The sequence below is a fragment of the Muscardinus avellanarius genome, assembly GCF_963383645.1.
Source record: "Muscardinus avellanarius genome assembly, chromosome: 9".
Taxonomy (NCBI): Eukaryota; Metazoa; Chordata; class Mammalia; order Rodentia; family Gliridae; genus Muscardinus; species Muscardinus avellanarius.
The window spans coordinates 91743358-91769532 of NC_137795.1; the positions used below are offsets into that span (position 1 = coordinate 91743358).

The window sequence follows — 26175 nt, forward strand, 5'->3', positions numbered from 1 at the left end:
GTCCCTCGCTGTGGGCCTGGCCACCCCTGGACTGAGGCTCGGTGGCTTGGTCCAAGCATGTTGGCAGAGCAACTGTAAGAGAGGGGATCCAGGAAGGAGGGAGAGACAGAAAGAGGCAGAGAGACAGGGAAAGAGGGAGAGCGGCTGGGGCAGGTGCTGCTGATGCCAGTCGGAACTTGCACTTGGTAAAGATGATAATCTAGACTGAGGCACGGCTTGGTGTGTCCCTCCCTCCAGGGTGGCCCTGGAAGGACGGTTCTCAGCTGTCTAAGCTCATGAGGGTTATGACTTGTTCTAGTTTGTAGGCCAATTTCTGCTTCCCACACTGGTCGTCATGGTCCAGAGGTCCAAGGATCTGTGAAAGGGCCAAGAATGGGAAGGTTACTGGTTTGGGCGTGTACATCCGTGTTCTTGGGGTACACGCAGTTTGTGTGGACATAGGCAAAGGTTTGGAAGATGTGTAAAGCCCGGGCAGCAAGGTGGGGAGGAGCAGGAGGCGCTGGGAGATGGGGCACAGCGTGTGGCACCCATATACCCAAGAGCACAGGAAGCAACACGCGCATCGTCACATCTGAATAAACGTGTGCGTTCTATTGTCCACAAGAGACAGCTGGCAGGGGAAGAAGCTTAGCTCATATGCTGTGTACAGAGGCTTGGTCACATGCAAGTTCACAGAGGCTATGGTCACATGCAAATTCAATAGCAGAGAGCCCCGTATCTGAGCAAAGTATGTCGCTCTGCATCTAGCAAGAATATGATTTCACAAAAATGTGATCTCATTCTCTCTAATAAGAAAAATCTTCCCCATCAGTTCCCTAAGACCCACATTTATAAAGTCATTGGGTTTAACTCTACCTGTTAAAACACAACTATCCTGGAAGAATAAGGCTGTGAGCTTTACTGGCCATTGAAACCTAACAGCTAAGGTCTACCAACGCCTATTCTGAGGTCAGACGGTGGAGGACAGTGTCAGCCAGTGCTTGTGGTACGTGGGCGAGGTGCTGGGATTCCACTTAGACTCAGGAGATGCCAGTCTGAGTGGCTCTGCCAGTTTCCAGCTGGGTCATCTGGGGTGAGCACTTGACTTTTCTGCATGAACTTGTTTCCTTGCCAGTAAATGAACTCCTGATCCATCTCTGGTTTGCCCTAGTGCAGAGGAGACACAGGTAGCATCCTGAGCACAGTGCCTGCTTCAAGTCGGGTACGGTGGAGGGTACTGTGGTTGGGGGCATGAAGGCAGCACTGAGGAAGAGGTGAAGGAGGAAAAGAGGAGGCTGAGGCTTGAGGGAAGTTCCCAGAACTTTGAATTAATTAATTAATTTTGGTACTAGGGATGGAACTCAGGGACATTCTGCCTCCAAGCTATCCCCAGCCCTATTTTTTATTCTTTATTTTGAAACAGGGTCTTACGGAGTTGCATAGGGCCTCACTCAGTAGTTGAGGCTGGCTTCGAACCTGCGCGATCCTCCTGTCTCAGCCTCCCAAATGCTGGGATTGCAAGCGTGCGCCACCACGCCCAGCTAGAACTTTTGATTTAATGATCAGTTAATGTATTTTTAATTGGGGATATCAAACTAAAGTTTCCTATTTATGAGTCAGCCAAGAATTACCATTCTGACATCATTAGTTCATAAAGACAGGACATTCTGATACCAAGAGTAGACAAGTATATTTGTAAGGGAAGGGGCAGTCCTTCCCAAGATGAGGTAGCTAGCTGCAATTACACTGATGTACACTTATACATCGTCCTTATTATCGACTTTTGCCACAGGCAGGAGGAAACCTTGCCCTGGACCAGTAGTGAGCTGCAGACTTGTGTCCAGGGTCTGTCCCTAAGGGACTCACCACTGGCTTTCTTTTGGCTTGAGGGTCAGGATGTGCTGCCTATGGCCTGTGGGACACCAGGCACTGGGCCTGCTGGGGCTTCCTAGACCCTCTTTGATCTTCCCCAAGACTCTGAAGAAATAGGGACCCTAGGGAATCCGATTTATCTCCTATTACTACCTTCCACCTAGAGAAGTGGCTATGTTGAGCTCAGGCGCAGGGAATATGGATTCTAACTCACTTGGTCTACACCGCGTATGGCCAAGGAAACTGCCATAGCACCTCTGTACTCACCAGAGAGAAGGCAGAGTCTGTAACAGCGGGGTTTTCCAATTATGGAATGCAACTAAAAGCACGTTCTGTTCTGTTCTGTTCTATTCTATTCTCTTCTCTTTTATTCCTACTGTATTGTTTTTATTCAGTTCTCTCCCATTCTGTTCTCTTTTTATTCTTTTCTGCTGTTTCTGTTCCATCCATCCGATCCATCATATTCTCCTCTGTTTCTGGTCTGTTCTGGTTTTGCTCTAATCTACACCATACCAAACCCCACCACGCCATATGGCCTGTCCATGGGGGTGAGGAGGTGCTTGTTCAAAGGGAATTAGATCAAAGAGAGAAGTGGAAAAAGTTAAAAGGAGGAAGAGAGAGGAGAAAATAAGAACAAAAAGAGGAGAATGTGTATTTCAATATCTGAGAAATGCAGCACAGAATGCCTGGATGTCGTGTTCCTAGAGCCGCAGCATTTGCAGGCCAGCACCCAGGCCGGGCGATGGAGCTTCCCCAGCATGGGAGGGAGAGGCTGTCAGCGGGGCTGTTCCTATGCACAGAGGCGTACAGGGCTGCGTCTCCGCTCGCTTCCCTCCCAGCAGGCCTGAGCAGGGCAGGGCTCACCTCCTCGCTGTATTTGCCCACGTAGGAGAAGATCTCAGAGAGCGCGCTCATAGTGTTGAACTCATTCATGTGCATCCGCGACTGCTCCGCCAGGTACGCATTCATGTCCTGGTCACTGATCGCCGGCATCTTCCCGATGTCCGAGTAATACCTGCCGAGGGGTGGGAGGGGAGAGAAGCTGGAGTCGTGCACACAGAGCACAGAGGAAGGATGGAAATTCCCAGTGCCATGGCTGGGGCCAGGGGCCCAACCTGCGCTCTAGGGAGTGGGTGCAGGTACACAGTAGTCTCCCTCTCAGCCGGGCCTCTGCATCAGCCCTGGGGAGAGCCCTCTGCAGCTCTGGACACTGGAGACCCAGAGCAAAGGGACCTGGGGAATGGCCAAGACACTGGCAGAGGGTGGACAAAGGGACCAGGAGCAAGAGCAGCCCTGTCTTTTGGGTATCTGCCTTGTTCCTAGCCGCCCCGTGCAGTGGTCCAGTGTGTCTCTTGTCCCTCTGATGCCCTCTCCCACAGATGCCAGTATCCTCCAGCAGGGCCCGAAGGTTGCTCTTCCCTGATGTCCGCTGCTCTCTGGGGGTTAAACACGAGCAGGGCGGAGGCTGAGCTGCTCAGAGAGAGAGAGAGAGGCTGGCAGAAGGCAATCAGTCACTGTCACTTGCAGCTGTGCACTGCTGTCAACTGGTTAATTAGATGCCAGCATTTACATTTTTAATTTCTGCAATTTGACATTTTATGCACCAGACCCCAACTCCCCCGCCAGAGGGGAGCTGCACAGTTTCCTAATGAGGAATCGAAAGGCCCCGGTGCCCGGAAGACGGCCGCTGCTACCTTCTACGCTTTTAGGCTTGTAGACAGGGAAACATGAAAACAGGTGACTGCATATGAGGAGGCTTCAACAAGCCCAGCAGGCCTCACCCAACCCATGCTGAGCCCCTGAGGCTGCCAGGCTGGAGAGAGCTAGCCTGGGAGCTTGGAAGCAGGAATGAGAGGAGGGTTGCCAGGGCCAGGACAAGGTAAGCAAGCCAGGGACCCAGGCACTGCGTTGAGGGAGGCACTCACTCTCAGGGCTGTGAGGGCTGGTGACAGGGACAGGCCCTGGGAGTCCCAGGGCACCGGACTGGATCCGCTGAGCATGAGCGTAGGGGACAGTTTCACCTTGTGTCCTGTGACCCTGTGTCTTTCCAGTCCACAGCCTTCATTGGTCTGCCCAGCTTAGGATCCCCCAGCCCCATGTGGTTTCCCTGATTTCCACCTGTCCGCAGTGGTGTCCAGCAGTCGGGTGACAGGCTGGCAGAAATGGCATCCGGTGCTCCTCTAGCTGTCAGCTCAAGGGCTGGTGATGGAATGACAGCTCAATTTGCCACCAGAACGTGCCTGGGCAGGCGAGCACTGGGATGAACACCCTGCCCTGAGCCATAGCTCAAGGGGAATGCAGACCTCTTGTGTGTTTGCAAAACTGGGAAGGTTGGGGTAGGAAGGGACACTCCTATGGCTCTTGGGAACCCAGCCTTGCACCAGATGTGGTGCTAGTAGTCTGCTGAACTCATTGCGTTTGGGCTGGCCAGGGGTTCTTGGCCCCCCTGAAATGCTTCTGAGATTGAGCCATAAGAACAGGGTTTAATGAGGCCCTGGCAAGGAGCTGCTGGCCCAAGCAGCTTTATCCTTCACAGCTGCCCTTCCTTATCCACAGAGCCTGCAGGCCCTCATCTCCTGCCCACTTCATCTTGGTTCCTTTCCTCCATCCCCAGAGGCACCTGCCTGTTATCTTCAAGACCTGTGGCTCACCCCAAAGCACCTCCATAGCCACCCCAGTACATAGGGTTTGGGGTGGTTTAATAACATCTCAGGTATAACAGTTTCAGCAAGGGACTCAATTCATTGCCCCTCTGTTTCTGAAATTAAGCAAATGCCTATATTCCATTTTATAGCAGGAGACTCGGGTTCGGTGGTGGTTCCAGATCATACCATTTCCAAGGAGACCTGTGACACTATCCCCTCATGCATCCCACACCTACCAGCAACAAAGGTTTACCAAGGAAAGGGTTATCTTCATGCATGGCATTGGCCGAAAGCACATGTTTTCTCTCCCTTTGGGTACAATGGCTGGCAGCTGGGTCCAAAGCTTTATACAGACAGCTCTACTCTGTCACGACCAGGGCCTTTGACCAGGATGAGAAAAAAACCCAGGTTCCCACTGAGAGGACAGGACCACCACCGGAAGCTAAAGGCTCCTGCCATCCCTGTTACCTGCCTGTGAAACCTTTCACAGGTAGATGGATGGCTCTGTTGGGATTTTTTGCAAATGGCACTGAAGCTCCTACGTCTGTCTTTATATTCCTTGAGGTATATAGGAGGTCAGGTTTAGGACCACTGCCTTTATGGGAAACATCAGCTGCCCAGCACTGTCCCTAACCACAGCTTGCCTCTTATGGGGCACTAAAGCCCAGTCCATTGCTTCGAGGTAACATCTAGAAAGTACACATAAGTGAGAGAGGAGAGAAGGAAAGAGGTTGGGAATGGAGTGAGGCAAGAGCAGGGCTCGAACCTTGTCATCTAAAGCTGCCAGTGGCACGCTCCCTGATGCACCTGCCATTCCTTTCTGCTGTGGGCTCAGGTCCACCAGGCAGCTCCATCCCCGCGCCTCACTCCTCTTTACCTGGGGACGCTGCGCCAGGCCAGTGCCCCACACCAGCTCCAGGTGGATCGGCTGCATGGCCTCCTCTTAGGCAAGAGCTGGTGGCCAGGGGCAGTTTGGCGCCCCAGTGGGGCTTTCTGCTTTCTTTCCACCCCAGCCCTACCTGCTGCTAAATGGCCCTGTCCTCTCTGCAGGATGTATCCCACCCTACTCTAAACCTCTAACTGGCTCTCATGGGATCTCTGTCTGGAGGTGCACCCTTCTTCAGTAACTACTGGTGCTCCCAAAATCCCTTAGGGCCCTCTGGAGCAGGCCAAGGGCCTGGCAGCTGGAAAGCACTACAGCCTGGCCTGCTAAAGAAGGACCAGGTCCAACCACTGGCCTTGGCCAGCTCTGATTGCTGAGTTTGCCCACTCCAGGTAGGACACCAGCATCCCTGGGGGCCCAGCGTCAGTCACCAGGGGGCCCAATGCTGTGAATAGTGCAAGGTCCCAGAGGGCTGGGTTCTCTGCTGCTGACTAGGCTGTAGTGGAATGAGGGGGCACCAGCAGAAACCCAGGGCTGGGTGAGATGCTGGTCTCATCCCTGCCTTTAGGACAGTGCTCTAGTGACGGAGAAGAGACCTCCAATACCCTGAATTATTATTATTTTTTTGGTACTGTGGATTGAATCCAGCAATATTATACCTGCGAGCCATACCCATAGCCCTTATTTTTTATTTTGAAATGGGTTTTTGCTAAGTTGCTGAGACTTACTATGAACCTGAGATCCTCTTGACTCAGCCATTCATTTATTTATTTATTTGGATTACTGGAGACTGAACCCAGGGGCATTCTACCTCCAAGCTATACCTCCAGCCCTAATTTTTATTCTTAATTTTGAAACAGGGTCTCACTAAGTTGCAGAGGGCCTAAGTAGCTGAGGTTGGTCATGAACCCACAATCTTCCTGTCTCAGCCTCCCAAGTACTGGGATTACAAGTGTGTGCCACCATGGCTAGCCTGTTTCAGCCTTTTAAGTACTGGCATTATAGATTGTGTGCCCAGTTCTCCCAGTTCTTCCAGAAGCAAAAAGTGTTGGCATCCTTTCAAACATCTCAAGGATGGAGATACACATGTGGAGACATTTTGAACGTGATGCTCTGATGTGACCAAACTTCAAGGCCCTGCACAAGTCTTCTCCTTTGTGAATTTGGCTGACATCTTGGGCCCAGCAGAATGAGGGCCTCAGTCCCTGAGCCATCTGTGACAGCTCGTGTGGCCTGCGGAGCACATGCCTGTGGGTTTTCCTCCACACTGAGAGCTGAGGGCCCAAGTAGCTGACACACCCCAGCCAATGCATGAGCTAACGGAATGTGCATACCTCGCTTCTGGTACTGCTCCCAGGGCAAGCTGTAAACTGTCGCCTTTTTACATGTGTGCATGGATGGTTTTTTTAGGAGGCATACTTAAATGTTTAAAATCCCTTTCCTTCCGCAGGTCATGACATGTATGACAAATGGCATTCGAATGTGTGGAGCAGTCTAGTGCAGTGCCTGGCGGCCAGCCGTGACTCATCCCCCCCCCCCTCGCTTCCTGCAGTGGAGGCCTCCTGACTGCAAGGGGGCCTGAACAGAGCTGCCCCCTGTGGGATAGCCTCAAAGCTCTTGCAAGCTGAAGTCAGAGGAAATCACCATCACACTAGGCAGATTTCTCTGCTAGTGGTAATGAACTAGAAATGACACCTATCCATGGCACGCCAGCTCCTGAGGGCAGGTCTGTAGCAGTATGTTCTTGGCAATGAGAGAAGTTAATTGCTAACAATCTTCTTTCTTTAGATTTCACAAGTGAAAACCCTACGTGGTTAGTGAAGACGGGGAGTCGGCCATGGATCCACTGGCCACCGGCATCACAGGCATGCAAAGGGAAAATGGGGCGGGAAAATGAGGAGGAGGAAGGGAAAGACTTGACCTATGCCCTGCATCACCCCTGGGCTTGACCTCCGGACTGGACTGGCAGGTCCTCCATCCCACTGCCTTTGTACTGCTACCCCCACAGGAAATAGGAAAGGATGAGGGACCTTGAGCAAGAGAAAGATGGCTTCTCTGGGAGTGCCTTGGTTGCTAAGAAACTAGTGAGATAAGAAATGGAAACCATCAAACCCTTCCCCAAAATAACCCGATGGATAGGCTCCTCATGACCTGCAGCAGCTGCAAGACACAGGTCTCATTTAACACTAAGTGAAAGGAAGACTATTAGCCTAGAATGTGCACTGGTCTCAGCTCTCACTAATCAGCTGTGACCAGGAAGCATCCTCGGCACAGATGTTTCATAAATGTTCCTGCCCTTCACTGTCCTGGTTCCTTCCTTCCTCTCTCCCTGGCCGGGCTCTAGCACGCTGACCCGGCATCGGTGGGGGAATGACAGAAAGCCCGCCACTGCCTCTCCCTCACTCTTTGCAGGAGAGCTGGCTTTCCGCACAGGAAGGCTTGCTCCCGGCAGCCCTGTGGTGGGAAGAATGTGCCACTGTCTATACAGGGGAGGCTCTCGCAGTGGTGACTCAGATACCTCTGACCAGAGAGGTCAAAGAGGGGGTTCTCTCCCTGACAGCCAAAGTGCCACAACTACCTCAGGCACAGGCAGGAAGGGAGGGAAGGACAGCAAAAAACAGAGGGGAAAACAAAGTTGAACCCTTTTAGTGAAATTATTTTGCCCAGGTGGCCAGGACTCCGCCTCCTCTTGGTTTTTCCCTCTGTACAATGGAAGGCAACTTTCCATGATAAAGATGGAGGCTGCCACTCTCTGCCATGGGTGAAATAATATTGTTCCTTTTGTCTTCAGTCAAGAATGAGTCCTGGTCTCTTTGACTCTTCAAAAAGACACCAAATCTGAACTCTCATCTGAGTTTCCTATCTTTATGCTACTTGGGGAAAAAAGAGATAGGAAGTCTAAAAGTAGGACCACCATGTAGAACTGTGCATGCTGCTTATTGCACTAAAGTACTTCTGTGACAGGATGAGCTCTGGGAGTCAGCTAAGAGTTCTGTGATCTAGTTTCGCCTTAGCCATTTAAGCCATCTTGGGCTAATTTCTTAGCCATTCTGTAGCTATATTTTTTCAACTTGATGGTCATAAAAGAAGTCATATAATTCTTGTCCTCTTACACTCCAGGCCCACTGTGATGAGCACCGCTGCAGCTGATTGCTCAGCCCAGGTGCTGGGCCTGTGGAGCTGATGCAATCCAGACAGACCATTAACATTCTGTTCCATGAGTTGGCGGAGCCCTGAGAGCTAGACTCTCAGCTTACAGGTGGAGCCCTCGCGACATGGTGACTGGATGGGGGCATGATGCCTACGGTGCTGCTATCGGGCCCGGGGTGTGAAGAGTTTGTTACATGATAGACAATTTGATGGTCATGTGTGTGGCCTATATGTAAGTATGCATGTATGTATAGAGTATATGTATGGTATATATGTATGTGTGTATGTATATATCTGTGTATGTATATATGTATGTGTATATAATGTGCATGGCATGTATATATGTGCAGGTATTGTGTATATGTATGGTATATATGTATGTATGTGTGCATTATATGTGTGTGTATGTATGTATGCACATAGCTGAGGGTTAGAGCAGGAAATCACATATCTTTCCTGCTCCCAGAAGGGACTTCAGGCTCTAAGCTCCAAAATCTTCTACAAAGAGCAGCAAACCAAAGTTCTAGCCAAGTTTCCCAGCGTCTGTGTCAGTAGACACCCCTTCTAAGGACATGGGGCAGAGATGCTGTAACCGCAGGGCCAGCTTCCTGAACAACAGCCCAGCCTGCCCTCCCTGGCTCCCTGGCCAGCACTCACCTCTCCACCCAGCTCTTATAGCTGGGGATGTCCTTGGCGTAGAGCAGCTTATTGGAAGGCGAGTCCTTGCCCAGCCGGTGCTCCGAGGTGGAGCAGGAGTCCATGAAGGTCTGGGCTACCACGGACAGGCAGGCGTCCGTGATGCTGTTCTTGTGGATATCAAACACAAACTGAGGGTTCTTGATCATGTTGACCCAAAACCGCAGGGGCAGGCTGTGTGGAAGGAAGAGGCAATGGTCAGGGGATAAGGGGCAGCAGGCTGGGAGTTGCTGGAAAATTCTCTGGTGCAAGAGAATAGCTAGGGAACCCATAGCCTTCTCTAGGAGGCATGGAGTGAGCTGGAGACAGGATGAAGATGAGCTGCGGCTCGGCTGGGCCCAGACTGCCTCCCAGGAAACTCCCGATCAGCAAGGTTGAATCATTCCCTTGGAGACGGGCTCACTTTGGGAGTCTCTGGAGAGGACTTGATGCCCAGCTGCAACTTAGGCCTTATGATCTTCCTTTTGGCATAAGAGGCAGCTGGAAAATGTGCTAGAGAGTGGAATTTCAGACTCTATTCTACTACCTGCTCCCCATTCCTTGTTCAGAAGATCCTGTTAAGAAATTGCTTAAAATCTAGGCTTTGTGTCCATCCCTCTGGTGTCTGACTCAGCAGAAGTCCTACCCCTTTTCCCTGTCGAATTCCATCGACTGCTTCCTGCCAGGTAAAGCCACTGGGGATATTTTAACCTTTCAGAGCTCTGCCTCATCTAGCCCCTTCCTTTGTCCCGGAGTCTCTCTCCTCCCCTCCCCACATCTTCAATTAGCACCTACTGCTTGCCAGGAACTGTGCCTACCGTAGGAAACACTATGATGAACAAGACACACGCTCTGTCCTCGGGCCTGCAGCCTGGTGGGCTCGGGGAGGACAGACACACAGTCAAGTGCATGCAGGAAGCTGTCAGTGCTAGAGTCAGAGAAGGTACAGACTTTGATGTGGGTCTGAGGGAGGGTCTCAGCCTACCCAGGGGACAGTGTCCGGAAAACCTTCACAGAGGGGACAACCAACAGTCAGGTTTAAAACCCACAGAAGTGCGCCTTAGGTGAGAGTGGCCTGGAGGACACACGGGAACAGGCTGCAGGCAGAATCGGCATAAAAAGAGAAGAGAAAATTGCACAGTGCGACCCTGTACTTAAGACACTATGTGTTGCAGAGTGAGCCCGGGGGTCGCAAGATGGGGAGAAGCTGCCTCTGCCTCTTTGGCTGGACTCTGGCCAAGATGCAGGTGAGGAGGCGGGGAGGGCGCCAAGGGAGAGCCGACTAATTTCCCTCCCTCTGCCCCTACTTCTGCATCTCCTGCCATTTCCCCTGATGTTTTATTGTTGTTTCAGTGGTGGCGCTCACTGTTGGTGACTGTTATAATGCTTGGATGTGTTTGGCTTGCCTCTTAGAACTTAAACTCTTTGAATTACATTATTTCAAAGCAGTGGGGACAATATTTCCTTACTCGTCATATGTTCCAGCAGCCTGTATGCGCAAACAACAAATGCTATAAATACAGAAGGACCTGACATTTATGATTGTCGATCAAACAACAAGTCTTTAAGTCCCTATGAAGAGCGCCACACAGGACACACGGGCGGGCACACAGAGATCTGAGAATGTTTGGTGGCATTTGGTTTGTGTGGGGAAATCCAGAATTGGAAATAATGGAGGGCATCCAGCAATAGCTCAGAAAGCCCTGACAACTGGGTAGGAGGGGTCACTGTGGCCACTCAGCCTTGCTAAGGGAAGACCATAACCATGGGGTCCAGGGACCTGGAGTGGGGACTCATGGCTTCTCGGCTAACAGAGTCTCCCATCCTTGTCCCCTGTTTTCCCACAGCCCTACCTACAATAGGGACTCTGGGAGCTCACCTTTGCTGCAATGGCCATCTCACCCCCATTCCTTGTTCTCTAAGCCAGTTGTGGTGACAGACACATCAAACAAGAAAACCAGGGCGCCACCCGCCACCCAGGCTCCTGCCTAATGAATTATTAGCATATTATTAACATTAGTAGTGCCACTAATCTTTGGTTGATTGCAGCCACTCAGGCTAAATGAGCAGGAGGTTTATTTAAAAGAGAAAACGGGGGTGGGGGGCGGCTGTAGAGGAAGGAGGTGGGAGAGGCTAAGTTACGCCTTGGGCTAGGAACAAAGAAAATATCTCATTTTGGTCAGGGATCCTGACCTCAAGTCGATATGCACATCTCATATCTCATACCCCTGGCTGCTTCTTGCCCAGGCTAGCGAGGGACCAGGGCAGGGTCGGGGGAGTGTCCTTCGAGGGAAGGCCCTGGACTTGGTGTTGCTGTCTACTTCCTGGGATTTCCTTCACCTGGACCAGCAACTCCATGCTGCAGTATCTCAGCACTTGGAAGAGCTGACAGGAAGGGAGGGCCTGCCTCCAGCCCGGGGACACATGGTACCCACGGAGAGGACTTTGCCTTGCAGGAGGGATGCACTGAAGACAAAAGGTTTGGATGACCTTTAGGTGAGATTCCTGTAATGGACTCCTAAAGGCATGCAGAGAGAAGGTTTCTGGGTACAACTGTATACTTCTTGAAGGCGCCTGACATCCAAGGAGGAAGACTCACTGACAGAGAGAAGCAGATGAGAGAGGCTGGAAACACACCCTGGGACCACTCCCAAGAGTCCTGCCAAGAGGATTCTCTTGGGGGGAATTAACTGCCACCCTACGTAGAGGTGAGCACTGGAAAGCCCAGACAGGCAGGACTTAAGAGGAAGGCACGGCTTCTTCCAGAGCTGGGCAAGAAGCAGGGAATCCAGACTCTCAGGGTTGGTCTTGATCAGAACCCCACCACACAATATCTCTCAGCAGTGTTAGTGCGCATGCAAACCCTGCTCTTCGTGCTTGGTGACCGCACCTCCACCTGGCCTGGGGTTCTGGTCTCCGTAGAATGCATGCCTCTCCAGGTCGGGGAGAGTGGTCTAGCATACTGGGGGAATAAAGTTTCAGCTTCTGCCTTCTTGGTGTTTTGGTCTGGGGCCCGGCTGCTGGTGCCCTGGTACCTTGACAGTTCTAGCAGTAGTAGAGGCTAAGCAACATGTACTATCGGAAGAGAAAGAACAACCTGGAATGGGGACCACATATAAGCTAGAGAGAGGTGATTCTGGAATGGACCAGGATAAATATCAGCCAGCTTTGCCAGAGGCAGAAGTCCCACACAGAGGCCATCTGGGCCCTGCACCTCATCAATATTTACTGAGTCCCACTCGGGGCAAGGTTCTGCTCTGCACACAGAATACTGATGCTCGACCTTGTGGTTTCAACCTGAAGTACAAACTTCCCACAAACAAAGAGAAGGATGTAATGGGTTAAGAGGAGAAAGGGGACCAGAGTGGTAGAGCCCTGCAGAGTGTCCTTAGTACTTAGAGGATCCTGTGGTCTCCAGAGGGGAGAAAATGGCAATGGACACGTCTCTTCTCTAACCAGAGCTTGGAAAAGTAAATGACAGATAGGGAAGAGAGTAGCATATTAGATAGAATGGAAATGCCCACTGCTCTGCCAGATGACTCCTAAGCTTACCAGTCTCTGTGAGATGTCATCCCTTTACCATTCTGTCACATACAATGCATCTATCTCTGTCCAGAGAGCTGCCTTTCTTGGCTGCCACCTCATCTGCCATCTTGCTAAGGGCAGGACCATGTCCAACTAGTCTAGAATCCTTAATACCAAGCATAATGCCAGGACCCAGGTGGTACCCGGATGTAAGAGTAGCCCGATTATGACATTGGCATATTATTTTCTGTTCATGAGCTAGTTCAATAAATGTCTCTTGACTGACTGATGGACTGATTGGAAAGGAAGACCCATACACAGATTTGATAAGAGGAAAGTGAGAGAGGAAGAGAACCCAAAAAGACTGTAGGAGAAGATGGGGAAGGACAGAGAATGAGTCTGCCCGGGGCCCTGCTCAGTGGCGAGGGTGGGTGGAAGTGGGGGACGGCCAGCTGGTTTCCAGGAGACCTGGGGTCCCACCACCCTGACTCAGATGGGCGGGCAGAGTCACTGGCCTCGCTTTACTCACCAGTTGCTCTTCCAGGTGTGGCGCACATGCGGGTCGTGAATACCATGCTTATCAGCCTGCTCGTCCAGGAAGTCGAACATGTACTTGATGGCCAGGGGCAGGGCGGAGCCGCGGTGCGCCGTGCTGAAGATGGTCTCGAAGAGATCATCCACAAACTTCTGCAGTGTGCCCTGGGGAGGGGGGCTCGTTCAGACCCAGCTGCATCACCGCAGCTCTGAGGAAGATTTTTAAAATCTGCCTTGCGGAAGGATGGGGACCAGGGAGGATGGTGTACAGCCTGCCTGGCCAGGAAGAAACTGGGCAAGCCCACATATTGCATCTTTTCCCCCTGTCGCCTGTCCTTGACACTTGTAAATGTCCCCTGCACATGGGAAGTAGACAGAACACTGATTGGACCTGAGCAAGCCTTCCTCTGCCAACCACACGGCTTGGTTTCACATCCTCTGGCAGTCTCGTTTTAGCACTTTCCACAAATGCTAATGAGCGCACACTTGGTTGGCGCAGACCAACACAATCTGCTGGTTTTGTTTGGGCCTCGCTCACACCGGCTAATGGACAGTTACTCACCTGGCCCTGCCGAGAGCTGAGCGGAGCCCAATCTCAGGAAAGACTGAAATTGAAACATCCCCAGCACCAGGATTAGAAATGGTGGCTGGGAAGCGTTTGATGGTGCCCCAACTTCCAGCCCTGCTGATTGTCTATGTGGCCCTGGGAAGAAGCGGCTCTTTCATAAGGCATGGCGGAAGAACAGGAATAGATGCCATTAGCGTGTCTGGTATTTGAGAAATGGCCCAGAGAAAGACGGGTGGGAACAGAACTTCAGACTCCACGCCAACACTGATGTCTTGGTGGGGTTTGCGGCAGCATGGGTTGGGCGGGATCCTGAGGCTCTGCCCCACGAATGGGTACCGGTGGTGCCCGCCATGAGTGGATGCGAGCACAGCACCAGCCAGTGTGATTCTAGGACTGCCTGCTCTGGCATTTCTGTGGTGGATCAGGTCCCACACCCCTGTACCCTTCTCTGATACCTTAGTGGCCAGTAGTCGTGTGAGATAGATCTCAGACACCATCTTGCTCCCCCGGTCTCCCTCCTTCTGGTCCCCGTGCTCATGGTTTTTCACCAGATGCCACATCTTGACGCCACTCTCCAGGTCGGGGGTGATCATGGGTGTCCGTGAGCGGAGGCTGTCGGGGCTGCCCGTGTACCGGATCATGTTTTCTGTTGATGCACGGAATGCAACCCCACGCGCGTGAGGCCCCACAGCCTTGGGTCCCGTATCACCAAAGCATCCTTCACCCAGCCAACGCCAAGTACTAGCTCATTGTTCCTGTAAGTGGCTGGTGCTGACATCCCGCCTGGCTTTGGCTCATGCCCTGAAACAAGACTGCATCTGCCACCACCTCTGGGTAACTACCTGTGTCTGGTTCTACCCACTCAGGTTCCTCCCCACCCCGTCCCGGGCTTTGCATCAGCTAGACCCTCAGTTATTCAGTTTGTAAAAAATATAAGCTTGTACTCCTTTCTCCGCTCTTCCTTGTACATGTTCTCAAGCCACCTCTTGGGATGTGCTCTGTGTAGCCAATTAAGTACACACTTAAGAGCAGGTAGCCTGTCTCTCTTAATAAATGTTGCCCAGCTGCAGGATCACCTGGCACCTGCCCGCCTTCACCCTCCCCTCTGCCTGGGCTGATTCTTCCCAGCGATTGGCTGAAACTCCTGCCGACATTTGTGAGGTATGGTGAAATGAGGACTGAGGGCAAAGAGGTCCTACTGTGTGCTGGCGCCATGTATCTATCTAGTTATAATCCAGAACCGTCCTGTGAAGTTGGTCGTTTTTTTTTTTTTTTTTTCAATCCCTGTTTTGCTGCTGAGGACACCAAGGATCGTGGCAGGTGGGTGGTGGCTCCCCAAACACACGGGCTGGCAGAACGGGGCCTTTGGGGCTTCTACCTCACAACCAAGCCTCTTTTCCCTCTGCTGAGGAGCCTTAGATAGACCTGGGCCTGCTCCTTTGCTCCACTGCAAAATGATGGTGTGACCTTTACCAGTCGTTTAGCCTCATGCATCTGACTTATAATTTACTAATCTGCATAATAGGGGGAAATAATAATTATTTAATTCACTGGATTGTTATGAACATGATGTGAGCTAATGAGTGCCACAAAGCAGGAAGCATCTTACAGGAGACAAGAAACTCGTGAAGGTTAGAGCTGCTTTTCTTGCCTGGGGATAAAGGTCCTGCTTACTCAGAGTCACCCACTGGAACCAGACACCTGTGTCAGAGTCTGCCTCTTCTCCCTGGTGGTCAGCCTGCCTGACTCCTCCCAAGCCTGCCAATGGGGTCCACTGCCTTCCAGCCATGCCACTACCATGACCACAGCTGCTCAGGATCCCTTCGCCTCCCCTGGACATCTGAAGGGATCTTACCGTATTTGCTTGCTGAGGTCCTGGAGACTGTGGAGTTATTGACGGCATTATAGGCTGTCACCTGCTTGGACACCAAAGCCACCACAGAACCATCTGGCACCTACAAGGAAAAGGCTCCTAAGGGCCTGGACAACAGACTCTGCCACTCCAGAAACAGAGGATGAATTGGGATTAACCTGGCTCTAAGGGATAATTAGCACCATGCTGGAGAGCCTGAGGACTTTGGAGGATATCCCCTTTCTTAGAAGAAAAAAAGATGCAGATCTGAACACTGGAACTGCTGTCTAATTTGTGACTCACACTTGGCAAGAGCTCCTCCCTCACCTCTCTCCCAGTGTGTCCTGGGAGACTACCCAGCCTTACGTGCACGGGAATGTCTATGGAAGGTCTTTGTCTTAGGGACAAATAGCCTTACCCTGCAGGAAATGTGCATGTAAAGGTTCTTTCTCTAAGGAGGCCAGGGTCCCCTTGGAGATAGATAAAACATGAACTGATGGTGAGGAAGTGGATGTGGCTTGGTGTTTAGCCTTGGAGTGATCCTCTCATTCAAGGACTGGGACTTCCAGGGAAATAGACGTTGACTTGGGCAGCTCCTGTCCCCTGCAGTCACCTCACCTGGTAATGGGCCACGGTATTTAGCCTCTTCCAATCATTTTCAATCTTGGTGGTGATGTCTTCATCCTGCAGAATCATCCTCGCCCCGCTTCCTTGTCGCCACTCTGCAGGGAAAATGGTGGTATCTCAGAAATGGCCTCTGGCTCTTCCTGGGGAGATCCTGAGGACCCCTATGTAGCTGCCTGCACTGTACCATATCTAGGATGTGCTCAAAGACAGGCAGGTGTCGACACATGCTCCTATGAGTTTTAGGATGAATGCTCTCAATGCAGAGAGGCCCTGAGTTCCAGCTCTGCTCCTAATCCCAGCATCTATGTGTCCAAAATGGGGATAACATCGCCTGTCCACCCCTGCCAGCTTTTTGTAACAAGTGGCCATATCTACAAGAAGTAGAAGCTTAGTATGTATTGGTTGAATGAGTGAGGTAATTCAGCAAACACTGAGCACTTAACCAGGCAGCAGGCAGCTCAAAGTGGGCCTCCTGAGCTCCACTCCTTTGCTTGATCGTACGCTCGTGAAGCTGATGAAACCAAAGCTGCAGGTTCAGTCTCTGTGCACCCACACCTGTTCCAGGTGTACTCTGCACTGTAAAAGCTGGCAGCTGGCTGGGTCACCCTTGAAAAGGTGACTGAGTAAAAGAGTGTCATGCCCAGAAGCACCCCATTTCCTTCAAAGCTGATATGGAGAACATCAACTTTGTAATCTACCCGGCACCTGCATCCATCCCTACCTTCTCTCTTCATAGGCCCAAACACCTACAACACAAAGGCTCACTTGATAAATCACAGGGAAGTCCAGAGGCTGCTCCTCATCAACCAGCTCCCACCACCCTACTCAGTACAAATCACATGTAGATGGAGGAGTGCACGTGCCAATCTTGAGATGCACACACACATGGGAATCCACATGTGTGCCAGCTCGCATGATACGCACGCACATATACACATACCACTCTCATAAGCACGCACCCAGAAGGAAAAATGGGCTCTCAAGTTCAAATGCAACATGTGTTCCAGCTGAGGAACCAGAAATCTGGTTTCCAGGCAGCCAGGACCCTGCTCACAGCATCACAACTGCTGAAGCTTCTGAGACCAGCAGAGAGCACTGGGCTGGTTCACAGTGTGGTTAGGTGCAGGCATGGGTCGCGTGAGAGTCTCTGCCTGACTGCCAAAGATTTTTTCCTAAGGCCCATGGAGATACATTTTCAAATTCTCTACCTCATTTCTCCTCTGCCAAGGCGGGGCTGTGGGTCTCTGACTGGCCACATTTGTGGTGCAGAAAGGATTTATTCCTCTCTGCATCATGCAGGCTGTGTTCAGCACTGCCACCCCCACTTACAGATGGAAAATAGGCCCCGAAAGGAAGCAGCCTTCCCTGAGAAGTAGCAGGGATGCTCTGAACATCCAAGCCCCAGGTCCCAGTTTCCTAGGGTTTCTCTGCTGCCTGGTCTAGCACTTAATGTAGCATCGAGTGGTCAAAAGAATGCAGACATAAGGATACTGTGCTTGTTCACTGAAGTGGAGATGTCTGGGGATGCCTAAGTCCTGTTGATAGTATAGCTGGTGATTAGGACCTCAGGAAGAAGGGAAGTGCCCCTCAGAAGCACTTGGTTGCTGGTGGTTTAGTCTGTCCTTGTATCATTTCTGGTGCTTTTTGTTTTGTTTTCTAAGTTTTATGTAGGTTTGTATACATGTAGGCTCCATTGGCTGGGTCAAAGGAAGATGAATACCTCTGCTCTGGTCAAGCAGCTGACAGGCAGAGCAGTGAACTCTGGCTAAGACCAAGCTGGGCTGAGGAATAGGGTAGAGAGTCTCTTCTGTTTGCATGGTGAAGAGGCTACACGGAGGACAGCTCTAGGCAAGCCTCGGGTGGTCAGTGTTCTATATCCCCTGTGCCTGGCAGAAGCCCCCAAGGAGTCTCCTCCACTGAAGTGGCCATGGGAGCATCCAGGACTAGATGAGAAGGCACCGGCCAAGGGCCAGCCCTTGAGTTTACACACCGGCAGCCCTTGCTGATGGAGCTGTACGTCTCAGTGAGATCTGAACAAGTCACATGCCTGAGCAATGACTGCTGGCGACTGATTCTGGAACCCAATGCAGGACTTCTGTGTTGCATACCTCCCTCAAAGTATGGCCATACTCGGTAGCTCTGGCTCTAAGTCATGTCCAATAATTATGTCAGCAAATGAGAGTCAGTCTGCTTCCATGTCCCCATTCACAAAAGTAGAGCAGAGAATGGGCATATCTCCCCAGGGAAGCTTCAGAAGGAGAGACTGTCCTTGGAGTATGAACATGATGCTGTATGACTTCTACAGGAAGTGCTGGCCCAGAACATGGGATATAGAAATCACTTAATACTTATTCAATGAATGAACAAATGGATGAATGGAAGCATGCATGAATGAAGGGGACCAGTGACTGCAGGAATGGGCCTTTGGCTGCCCGGCCTGTGGTCCTCCTAGCTCAGCCCCCTGCTCAGTCACAACACCTGGGAGAAACAGGAATGTTTCCTCAAACAGGAATGTTTCCTCAAATATCAGTATGAGGATTGTGATCTGGAATCAAGGGGAAAGCTTAACCTTCCTCACAGATCTCTTAACCCTGTTGTTTTTGTTACCTCTTACGCAGAAGATTTGCTGTGTGCTTTTCTCTGAAATACCAGAAAAGTTTTTTAAAAAGGAAGTTCTTCTGGGTGTGGTGGTGCATGCTTGTCATCCCAGCATTTGGGAGGCTGAGACAGGAGGACTGCGGTTCGAAGACAGCCTCAGCGACTACTTAGTGAGGCCCTTTGTAACTCAGTGAGACCTTGTTTCAAAATAAAGAATAAAAAATAGGGGTGGAGGTATAACTCAAAGGTAGAATGCCCCTGGGTTCCATCCCCAGTACCACAAAAATAAATAAATAAAGTTCTATACTATCTTAATCCGGTCTTGATGGGAGAAAGCCTGAAAGACAGGAAGTTCTACCCCTAACGTGTGCAGAAAAGAAGAAAGGGCCCCTGGCAGCCTACCCAACTGAACCCTGGATACAAGAGGGCATGGGGTATAGCTGGAAGGCACAGACAATGTCAGCAGGTAAGCACAGAAACCTGCTCCCTGGAGCTCATTATCAGGGCCTCTACCTTCATCCCCCTGCCTATGGGAGCACACTTCCACATCCATGTCAAACAACTTTCCGTGCTCTCCTGAAATCCCATGCCCAGGCCAGCTCTTGCCTCTATTTTCCCAGGCTTATTATGAATGTCTCATGCAAATCCAACAGTGAACATGGGCTCAGCTTCCTGGAATGCCTTTGTACCACTTCATAACCCTGTACCAACAGAGGTGCAAACTTTCAGCTCTGCTGAGTTAAGCAACAGAAAAGGCCAGGATCGAAGGTCAGCGCAGGTGGCTTCTCCCTGTCCCGGGAATAGTCCGCTCTCCCAAACTGCACAGCTGGGTTCGTGCACTCTCATCCCTACCATGGGGGAGAAGAACCCCAAGTGCAGGTGGGGCGGCTGCGGGGAGGCAGGCCTGAGATGTGCAGGAAAGCACCCTGGTCGCTCAGCAGCACACAGCTGCCCACATAGACCAGCCTCGGAGGCCCCTGAGCGAGCCACACTTCTTCTTTTGTGCTGTGTGTTGTTGCATATTTAGTACGCGCCTCGTTTTAATAAGAGTAACAGAAATAAAGAGAACTCAGGACTCCCAATCCTCGGTCCTGCATTCTTTCCTCCAGATAGGCTCCTTCTGACTTGCCTGTAAACACAGTACTAAAAATGCTTCTCTTTGTGTCCAAAGAAGGGCTGAAGGACAACTTAGCCGATGGCCTGCATGTCCCTGGCAATGCTGAGCCAACATAGATCAGCCTCCCTCTGCTGTCCTCTGGGCCAGTCAGAGCCAAAAAATACCTCAGGGTAATGCTGGCCCAGATGGGTGATGGTCAACATGAACCGCAAGACAGGGTGACTCCTGACCTACACCTCCTTCAGAGAAGACACTGACTATCCCTCCAGAGGCATCATCTGGGTCACCACATTGGAAACCTAGACACAGAAGCACATTCACCTGGGGCTTCAGTGGACTCTCCTCTCACTGCAGGACACAGAGTTTGACAAGGAAAAGGAATAAATGAAAACCTGTGTTTTGTGTGTGTGTGTGTGTGTGTGTGTGTGTGTGTGTGTATTTGTGTGTGTGTGTATTTGTGGTACTGGGAATGAACCCAGGGGCTTTCTACCTCTAGACCACACTCACAGGACTATTTTATATTTTATTTGGAAACAGGGTCTTACTAAGCTGCTAAGGTCCTCACTAAGTAAGCTGAGTCTGGCTTCAAATCTGTGTGATCCTCCCGTCTCAGCCTCCCAAGTACTGGGATTACAAGGGTGACAGCCTCAGCTACTTAGGCCCTTTGCAAATCATTGAGACCCTGTTTCAAAATACAAGGGCTGGGGGTGTAGCTTGGAGGTAGAATGCCCCTGGGTTCCATTCCACAGTACTGCAAAAATAAATAAATAAATAAATAAAGAAAGAAAGAAAGAAAGAAAGAAAGAAAGAAAGAAAGAAGAAAGAAAGAAGTTCATTGTGACAGCTGCTATAAAACTTGGTGCTTAAGAGAAGCAGAGATTCCTCAGTAGAAGAGCATCGCCTTCTTGAGGCACTAGGTCTTTGTAAACTGTAGGGTGCTGTGCCTCGGCTACTTGGTACTCGTTGAGGATATCTGGAGATGGAGAGATGTCAGTACTTGAGACCAGCTAGAACTCAGTGGATCTTCTTGCACATGGAGCACCTGGCTCTGGTAAGCAGTGTGTTGAGTCGGAGAAGAGTTAAAATGGCAGGTGGCAATCGGGTGGAGGAAAGGCGGCCCTGGCACTGAGACACGTGGTACCGAGAGCAGTTGCTGCCTCTGTCCTCTCCTGCAGCAGCTCCTGCCCGGCAGCCCTGTGCCCTGCCCCAGGCACCAAGCACAAAGGACAGACACACTCACAATCCAATTTGTTACACTTCTACCTTCCAGGGAGAGAAGGAGGTAAAATAAAAAAAAGGAGAAGAAAAAAAATCCCATTATCTTTATCTGTCCTTCCCATCAGGTGCAGTGGAAAATGCAAACCGGGGAGACAGCTACTGTGAACTCTTTGTATTTCACTCAGAAGATAGTGTATCTTTTTATTGCATACAGGAATTACTTATTTGAAAAAATATATGCTTTTAGGGCGACCTGAACAGAAGGCACGAAGGGGTGCTGGAGTTCCGAGGGCTATTGATAGAACATTTGCATTAAACCAAAGGCATCTCTGGAGGTCATGAGCAGTAGCAGAGGGGGAAGAAAGGCCCATGGGGAGAAGGCCCGTGAGGGAATGGGTGCTCCCTCCACCGTCCCCGCTGTGTGACCTGAGACCGGGCACTGTGCCTCTCTGAGCTGAAGATTCTCCATCTGTGCAGAAGAGCTGCTGCTGATTTCCCCTGGGGAGTCAAAGGAAAGGACAGAGAGCCCTTTAGCTCAGACAGAAAAATGCCCTGCCTCTGCTACTATGCTCAGAAATGGCGACCTTCTCCTGGTCTCATTGGTGCCATGGTGTCCAGCTTGGAGCTTACCACAAGGTGAGCTCTGACCATATCTGCTGAGTCGAGTGATTTGAATGGGCCCATACCTGACAATACTCTGCAGGTGACAGCTCAGATGTCCAGAGTGGGGTGCCTCCTGGACACTGGGCTTTAATAGCCCTACTACTGTCTCAACATTGGCCCTTTGAATATCTTTCCTTCCATGGATTCCAACAGACTACAGTAAAGTCAGGCCCATTTCGGGTCCTGTGATGGTGAATTTTAGGTGTCAGCTGTGCTGGGCCAGACACTTGGCTATATGTTATTCTGGATATTTCTGCAAGGCTGTCTATATAGGAGATTCTCATTTAAACCAGAGGATTTAAATAGATTACCCTATAGAGTGGGTGGGCCTCATCCAATCACTTGAAGGCCTGCATAGGACAAAAGACTGACCAGCTCTGACCAAGAGGGAATTCTGCCAGCAGGTGACCTTCATCTTTTCCCTGGGTCTCTAGCCTGCTGTCTTGCCCCACAGATTTTGGGGATTGCCAGTTTTGATAATTGTATGGTCAATTTCTTAAAATAAATGTATCTATATATGCAGATAAGATAGGTGGCTGGGTTCTCCTCTCCTTACGATGGATGAGGTTGTGACCAGATAAACTCATCATAAGTGGAAACTATGCTAAGTTGACAGTGCGTTTAATACATCTAACCGGCCCAACACCCTAGCTTAGCCTAGCCTACTTAAACACGCTCAGAGTGTTCACAATCGCCCACAGTTGGGCAAAATTATCTGACACAAAGCCTATTTTACACTAAGGTGTTGGGTATCTTACATAACATATTGAAGGCTGCACAGCAGCGAGCCGCAGAGGCACGACTCGCCTGGCCTCGGTCTCTCCGTGGGGGCCGTGAGTGGAAAGAGGCCCTGGGGTCACCGAGGGGCCCCCTTGTCTTTGCTATGCAGCCTGGCTTTGACAGGAAGAAGGCCAGAGCTTGAGGCACAGGTCCCAACTCTGGCTTTAGGAACAGAAAAAGAAGAAAAATAGAAAAATAGAAAAAGAAGAAAACTTCCGAGAAGAACGCCTTCATAGTTGAGCGGGGAACCCCTTCCAGAAGCTCGGGCTCCAAGCGCTGAGGATGCTCCTCCTTATCTCGCCTTCCTAGACCCCTGCTGTGTGGACCTTACTCCTCCAAGTGGCCCTGGCAGCAGGTATGCCTCAGGAGAAGGGGTCCTCTGTGCTCCTGGGCCCCTGAAGCTTGAGCCATCACGGTGGGTCTCGTGTCCCTGGAGCTGCCCTCCCTGACCCTCCAGCAGGTGGCTTTTCCCTGGCCCGAGCAGCCTCCCGTGTGACAGACGGGGCACCCTCTGGAGGGCCTGGTGGCTGAGCAGCCTCGGCCTCCCTCCTGGTAGGTGGCAGGAAGTGACGGGGAAGCTTCGGATGTCATGGCCTCTGCTACAGATGGACAGGGTGCCTCACATCTGTGCATTACAGACTTGCTTTGCTGGGTTTGCGCCCCCAGATAGCTGAAAGAAACAGCTTTCCAAAGCTAATGAGTAGCTTCTTTGCCTCCCACACTAGCTGGTGGGGAAATTCCTAGGAGGGGAGGGCCGGTCCTGAACAGCAGCCAGCAGCCAGCAGCCAGCAGCCAGGACAAGGCCTCTCTCCAGGAGAGGCATAGAGGAGCTGCTCTGAGTTTGCCTCTAGGGGATACTCGCCTCTTAGCTCAGGGCTGGGGCGTTGGATGTCGGCTCCCACCTTTCTAGAGCCACGATTGTTCAGGAGGCTCCGGAGTCACCTGCTGCTCCCCCATGGGACGTCACCTGTGCATTCCCAAGCACAGGCTCATGCTTTCGCAGGGGCTCCTCCTGTGTCCCCACACAACCTCTGCAGACCCGCTATCCCGTGAAGATGTGTGTTCTTGTCACAGCTCTTCCTTCCTCTCGGGCCCTCAGTGGGGCCGTCCTCCACCCGCCAGGCAGGCAGGGACATAAGGAGCTGAGGTGGCCCTGCGCTGGGCCCGGCGGAAAAGCAAAACAGAGGGATGGTGGGTGCTGCCGGGTGACCCCACTCAACTCAGCTCTCTCTAGAAAATCCACTAGGGAATCACCCTACAATTGTCTGGGGCAGAGAAACACGGGGTCTTCATTCCACAGAGGCCCCTGGACTTCATAAGACTGTAGTTGTCAGGGCAGCAGAAGGGAGCCAAGCACGTGCACACGCACCTGTCCACTCCATCTCTAGGGACCAATGTCCGGGACATACTCACCCATAACCCCCTCATCTCACATCTGCTCTTTGTGGTCCCCAGAAACAATGCAGAGATATCTCCTGAGCAGAGCGGGATGCATGCTCACCCAACCACCTTCTCTTGGAGCTCTGGGCACAGGGCTACATGCATCTAGCCAAGAGCCCAGCAAGAGGACACAGGACCAAGGAGGGAAACGGGAGTTTAAGGCAGTCAGTAGACCCTCCTGATCCCAGGAATCGCCAGGCATGGGGACCTAAGGGAGGGGGGCAGTGGGAGGGGAAGAAAAGTCCCTCTGTATTTTAGCAAGTAGCACAGATGCCCATCTGTCTTGGATGGCTTAGCTGAAGCCAGCTTAGAGGCCAGATGGATGGGCCAGGGGCCTCTGGAGGACCCTCCAACCCCCAACTTTCCAGGAACCAATGCACTTCACTCGTGCATCATCAGACAGGCAGATCCAGCATCCTTACTGGCATTATCCTCGTTGTCAGTGACAGCAACCGATGCTACTGAGTGAGTACTATGGACCAGACACTGCACAGAAAACGCTCTTACATGCATCATGCCACTGGATTCTTACTACAAGGCAGATGCTATTATTATCTCTATTTTATAGGCAGAAAAACTAAGGCACAGAGATGTTAAGTGGCTTGGCCAAGGTCACACAGCTGGAACCCAGTGGCACCAGGCCTCAAATCCAGTTGTCCCTCTCTGCTGGAACTGCCTCTCTTCCACCCTGGCCTCTTCAGGACTGCCTCCTGGAAGCCATCCTACGAAATGCTCAGGCCAACCCTAACTGGATCTAAGTACTGCTGGTCCTAAGTGCCATGCCCTTGTTTCTACAGGCTATGCCACCTCTTCGGGGAACGTTTGGATCCAATGTCATCCTGCTCTCCAGCAGGCTGTCATATTTCATTTTTCTCTAGTCTTTCTCTCCATCTTCTGTGACTGACCCAGATCTCTGGAGCTGTAGATAGTCAGCAAAAATTACAGAGAGCAGAGGGAAGGGGAAGTGGCTGGAGGCCAAGAAAGGCAGGGGCAAAACCTCAGCCCCTGGGCTTAGGCTGGCAGGCCATGCCTTTAAACCCCTTACTTAGCTAGGACATCTCTACTCCCCAGGGCCCACCAAGCCAGGTGACCACCAGATTGCATGTGACCCGCAGCCAGCTCTGGCCAATCCAGCTGGGTATGAAGACGGACCCCTGGGCTCCTGGATGGCCGGCCACACCTGCCTCCCCTCGCCCACTGACTCCTGCTCTGTCCCCTGCACTCTGGCTCTGGATCCCTGAGAAGGCAGGTGGTGCTAGGATCGGCCGCAGGGACAGCCTCCCAGGTGGGCAGCGGCTCACCGAGGTCCATGTCCGCAGCCTTGGGCCGGTGGGAACAGGGCACGTTCTTGAAGATTGCATCCAGAATCTTCTCCTTGACCTGAGTGATGGTGTCACAGTTGAGGATCTTCACTGGGACCTCAGGGCTGTTGGTGTTGTCCGGACTGACGCAGCTCAGGACCTGGGGGTGGCAGGAGAGGTCACATGGGTGACAGCAACTGGAAGAAATAGCTCTGGGACCCCAGCAGCATCCTGGGAGCCTTCGCGAGGGGCTCCTCCTCTGCATGGGCTGGGGAGGGTGGCCCCTCAGTCAACTGGTGTCCCCTCCCTTGCTGCCCTCTCTGGTCCACAAGCCAGACTCCACCCGGAGTCACAGACATTGCAGGAGTGTGAGCTGCAAGCTTCACTGCTTGTCAGGTCAAATACCAGTAAAATACTGGGTTTTATTTTTGACAGGCATGATGGTGAGTTCAAGGTCTCTGGGAAACTTACTGAGACCCCATCTCAAAATAAAAAATAAAAAGGGGTAGAGGTTATAGTAGACTACTTCTGGGTTTTATCCTCAGTACTATACACACACACACACACACACACACACACACACACACACACACACACACAAATCTGATCTTTCAAAGAGAATGGTGTCCCAGGCTGTGGATGCAGCCAGGGGAAATCTGTACAGAATAGGCACTAATGCACGTACCTACACAGGCCATCTCTCACGTACACACATGTGTGTAGGGCACACTATCTCAGCAGCACACCC

The 26175-nt window shown here is 51.5% G+C and overlaps 1 protein-coding gene across 1 annotated transcript in view; it reads right to left on the bottom strand.

Annotated features, from left to right (window-relative positions):
- Nucleotides 1–259: 259 nt before the first annotated feature.
- The window catches only part of PLXNA4 (plexin A4), a gene marked incomplete at both ends in the record, with an annotated part of 373504 nt that continues 347588 nt past the window's right edge, over nucleotides 260–26175 (bottom strand). The window contains 8 exons of the mRNA XM_080701735.1: nucleotides 260–355; nucleotides 2716–2866; nucleotides 9187–9399; nucleotides 13259–13428; nucleotides 14287–14477; nucleotides 15687–15786; nucleotides 16302–16405; nucleotides 25428–25587. Of these exons, the coding sequence (XP_080557861.1) occupies nucleotides 260–355; nucleotides 2716–2866; nucleotides 9187–9399; nucleotides 13259–13428; nucleotides 14287–14477; nucleotides 15687–15786; nucleotides 16302–16405; nucleotides 25428–25587 (1185 nt within the window). The remainder of the gene's footprint in view (nucleotides 356–2715; nucleotides 2867–9186; nucleotides 9400–13258; nucleotides 13429–14286; nucleotides 14478–15686; nucleotides 15787–16301; nucleotides 16406–25427; nucleotides 25588–26175) is intronic.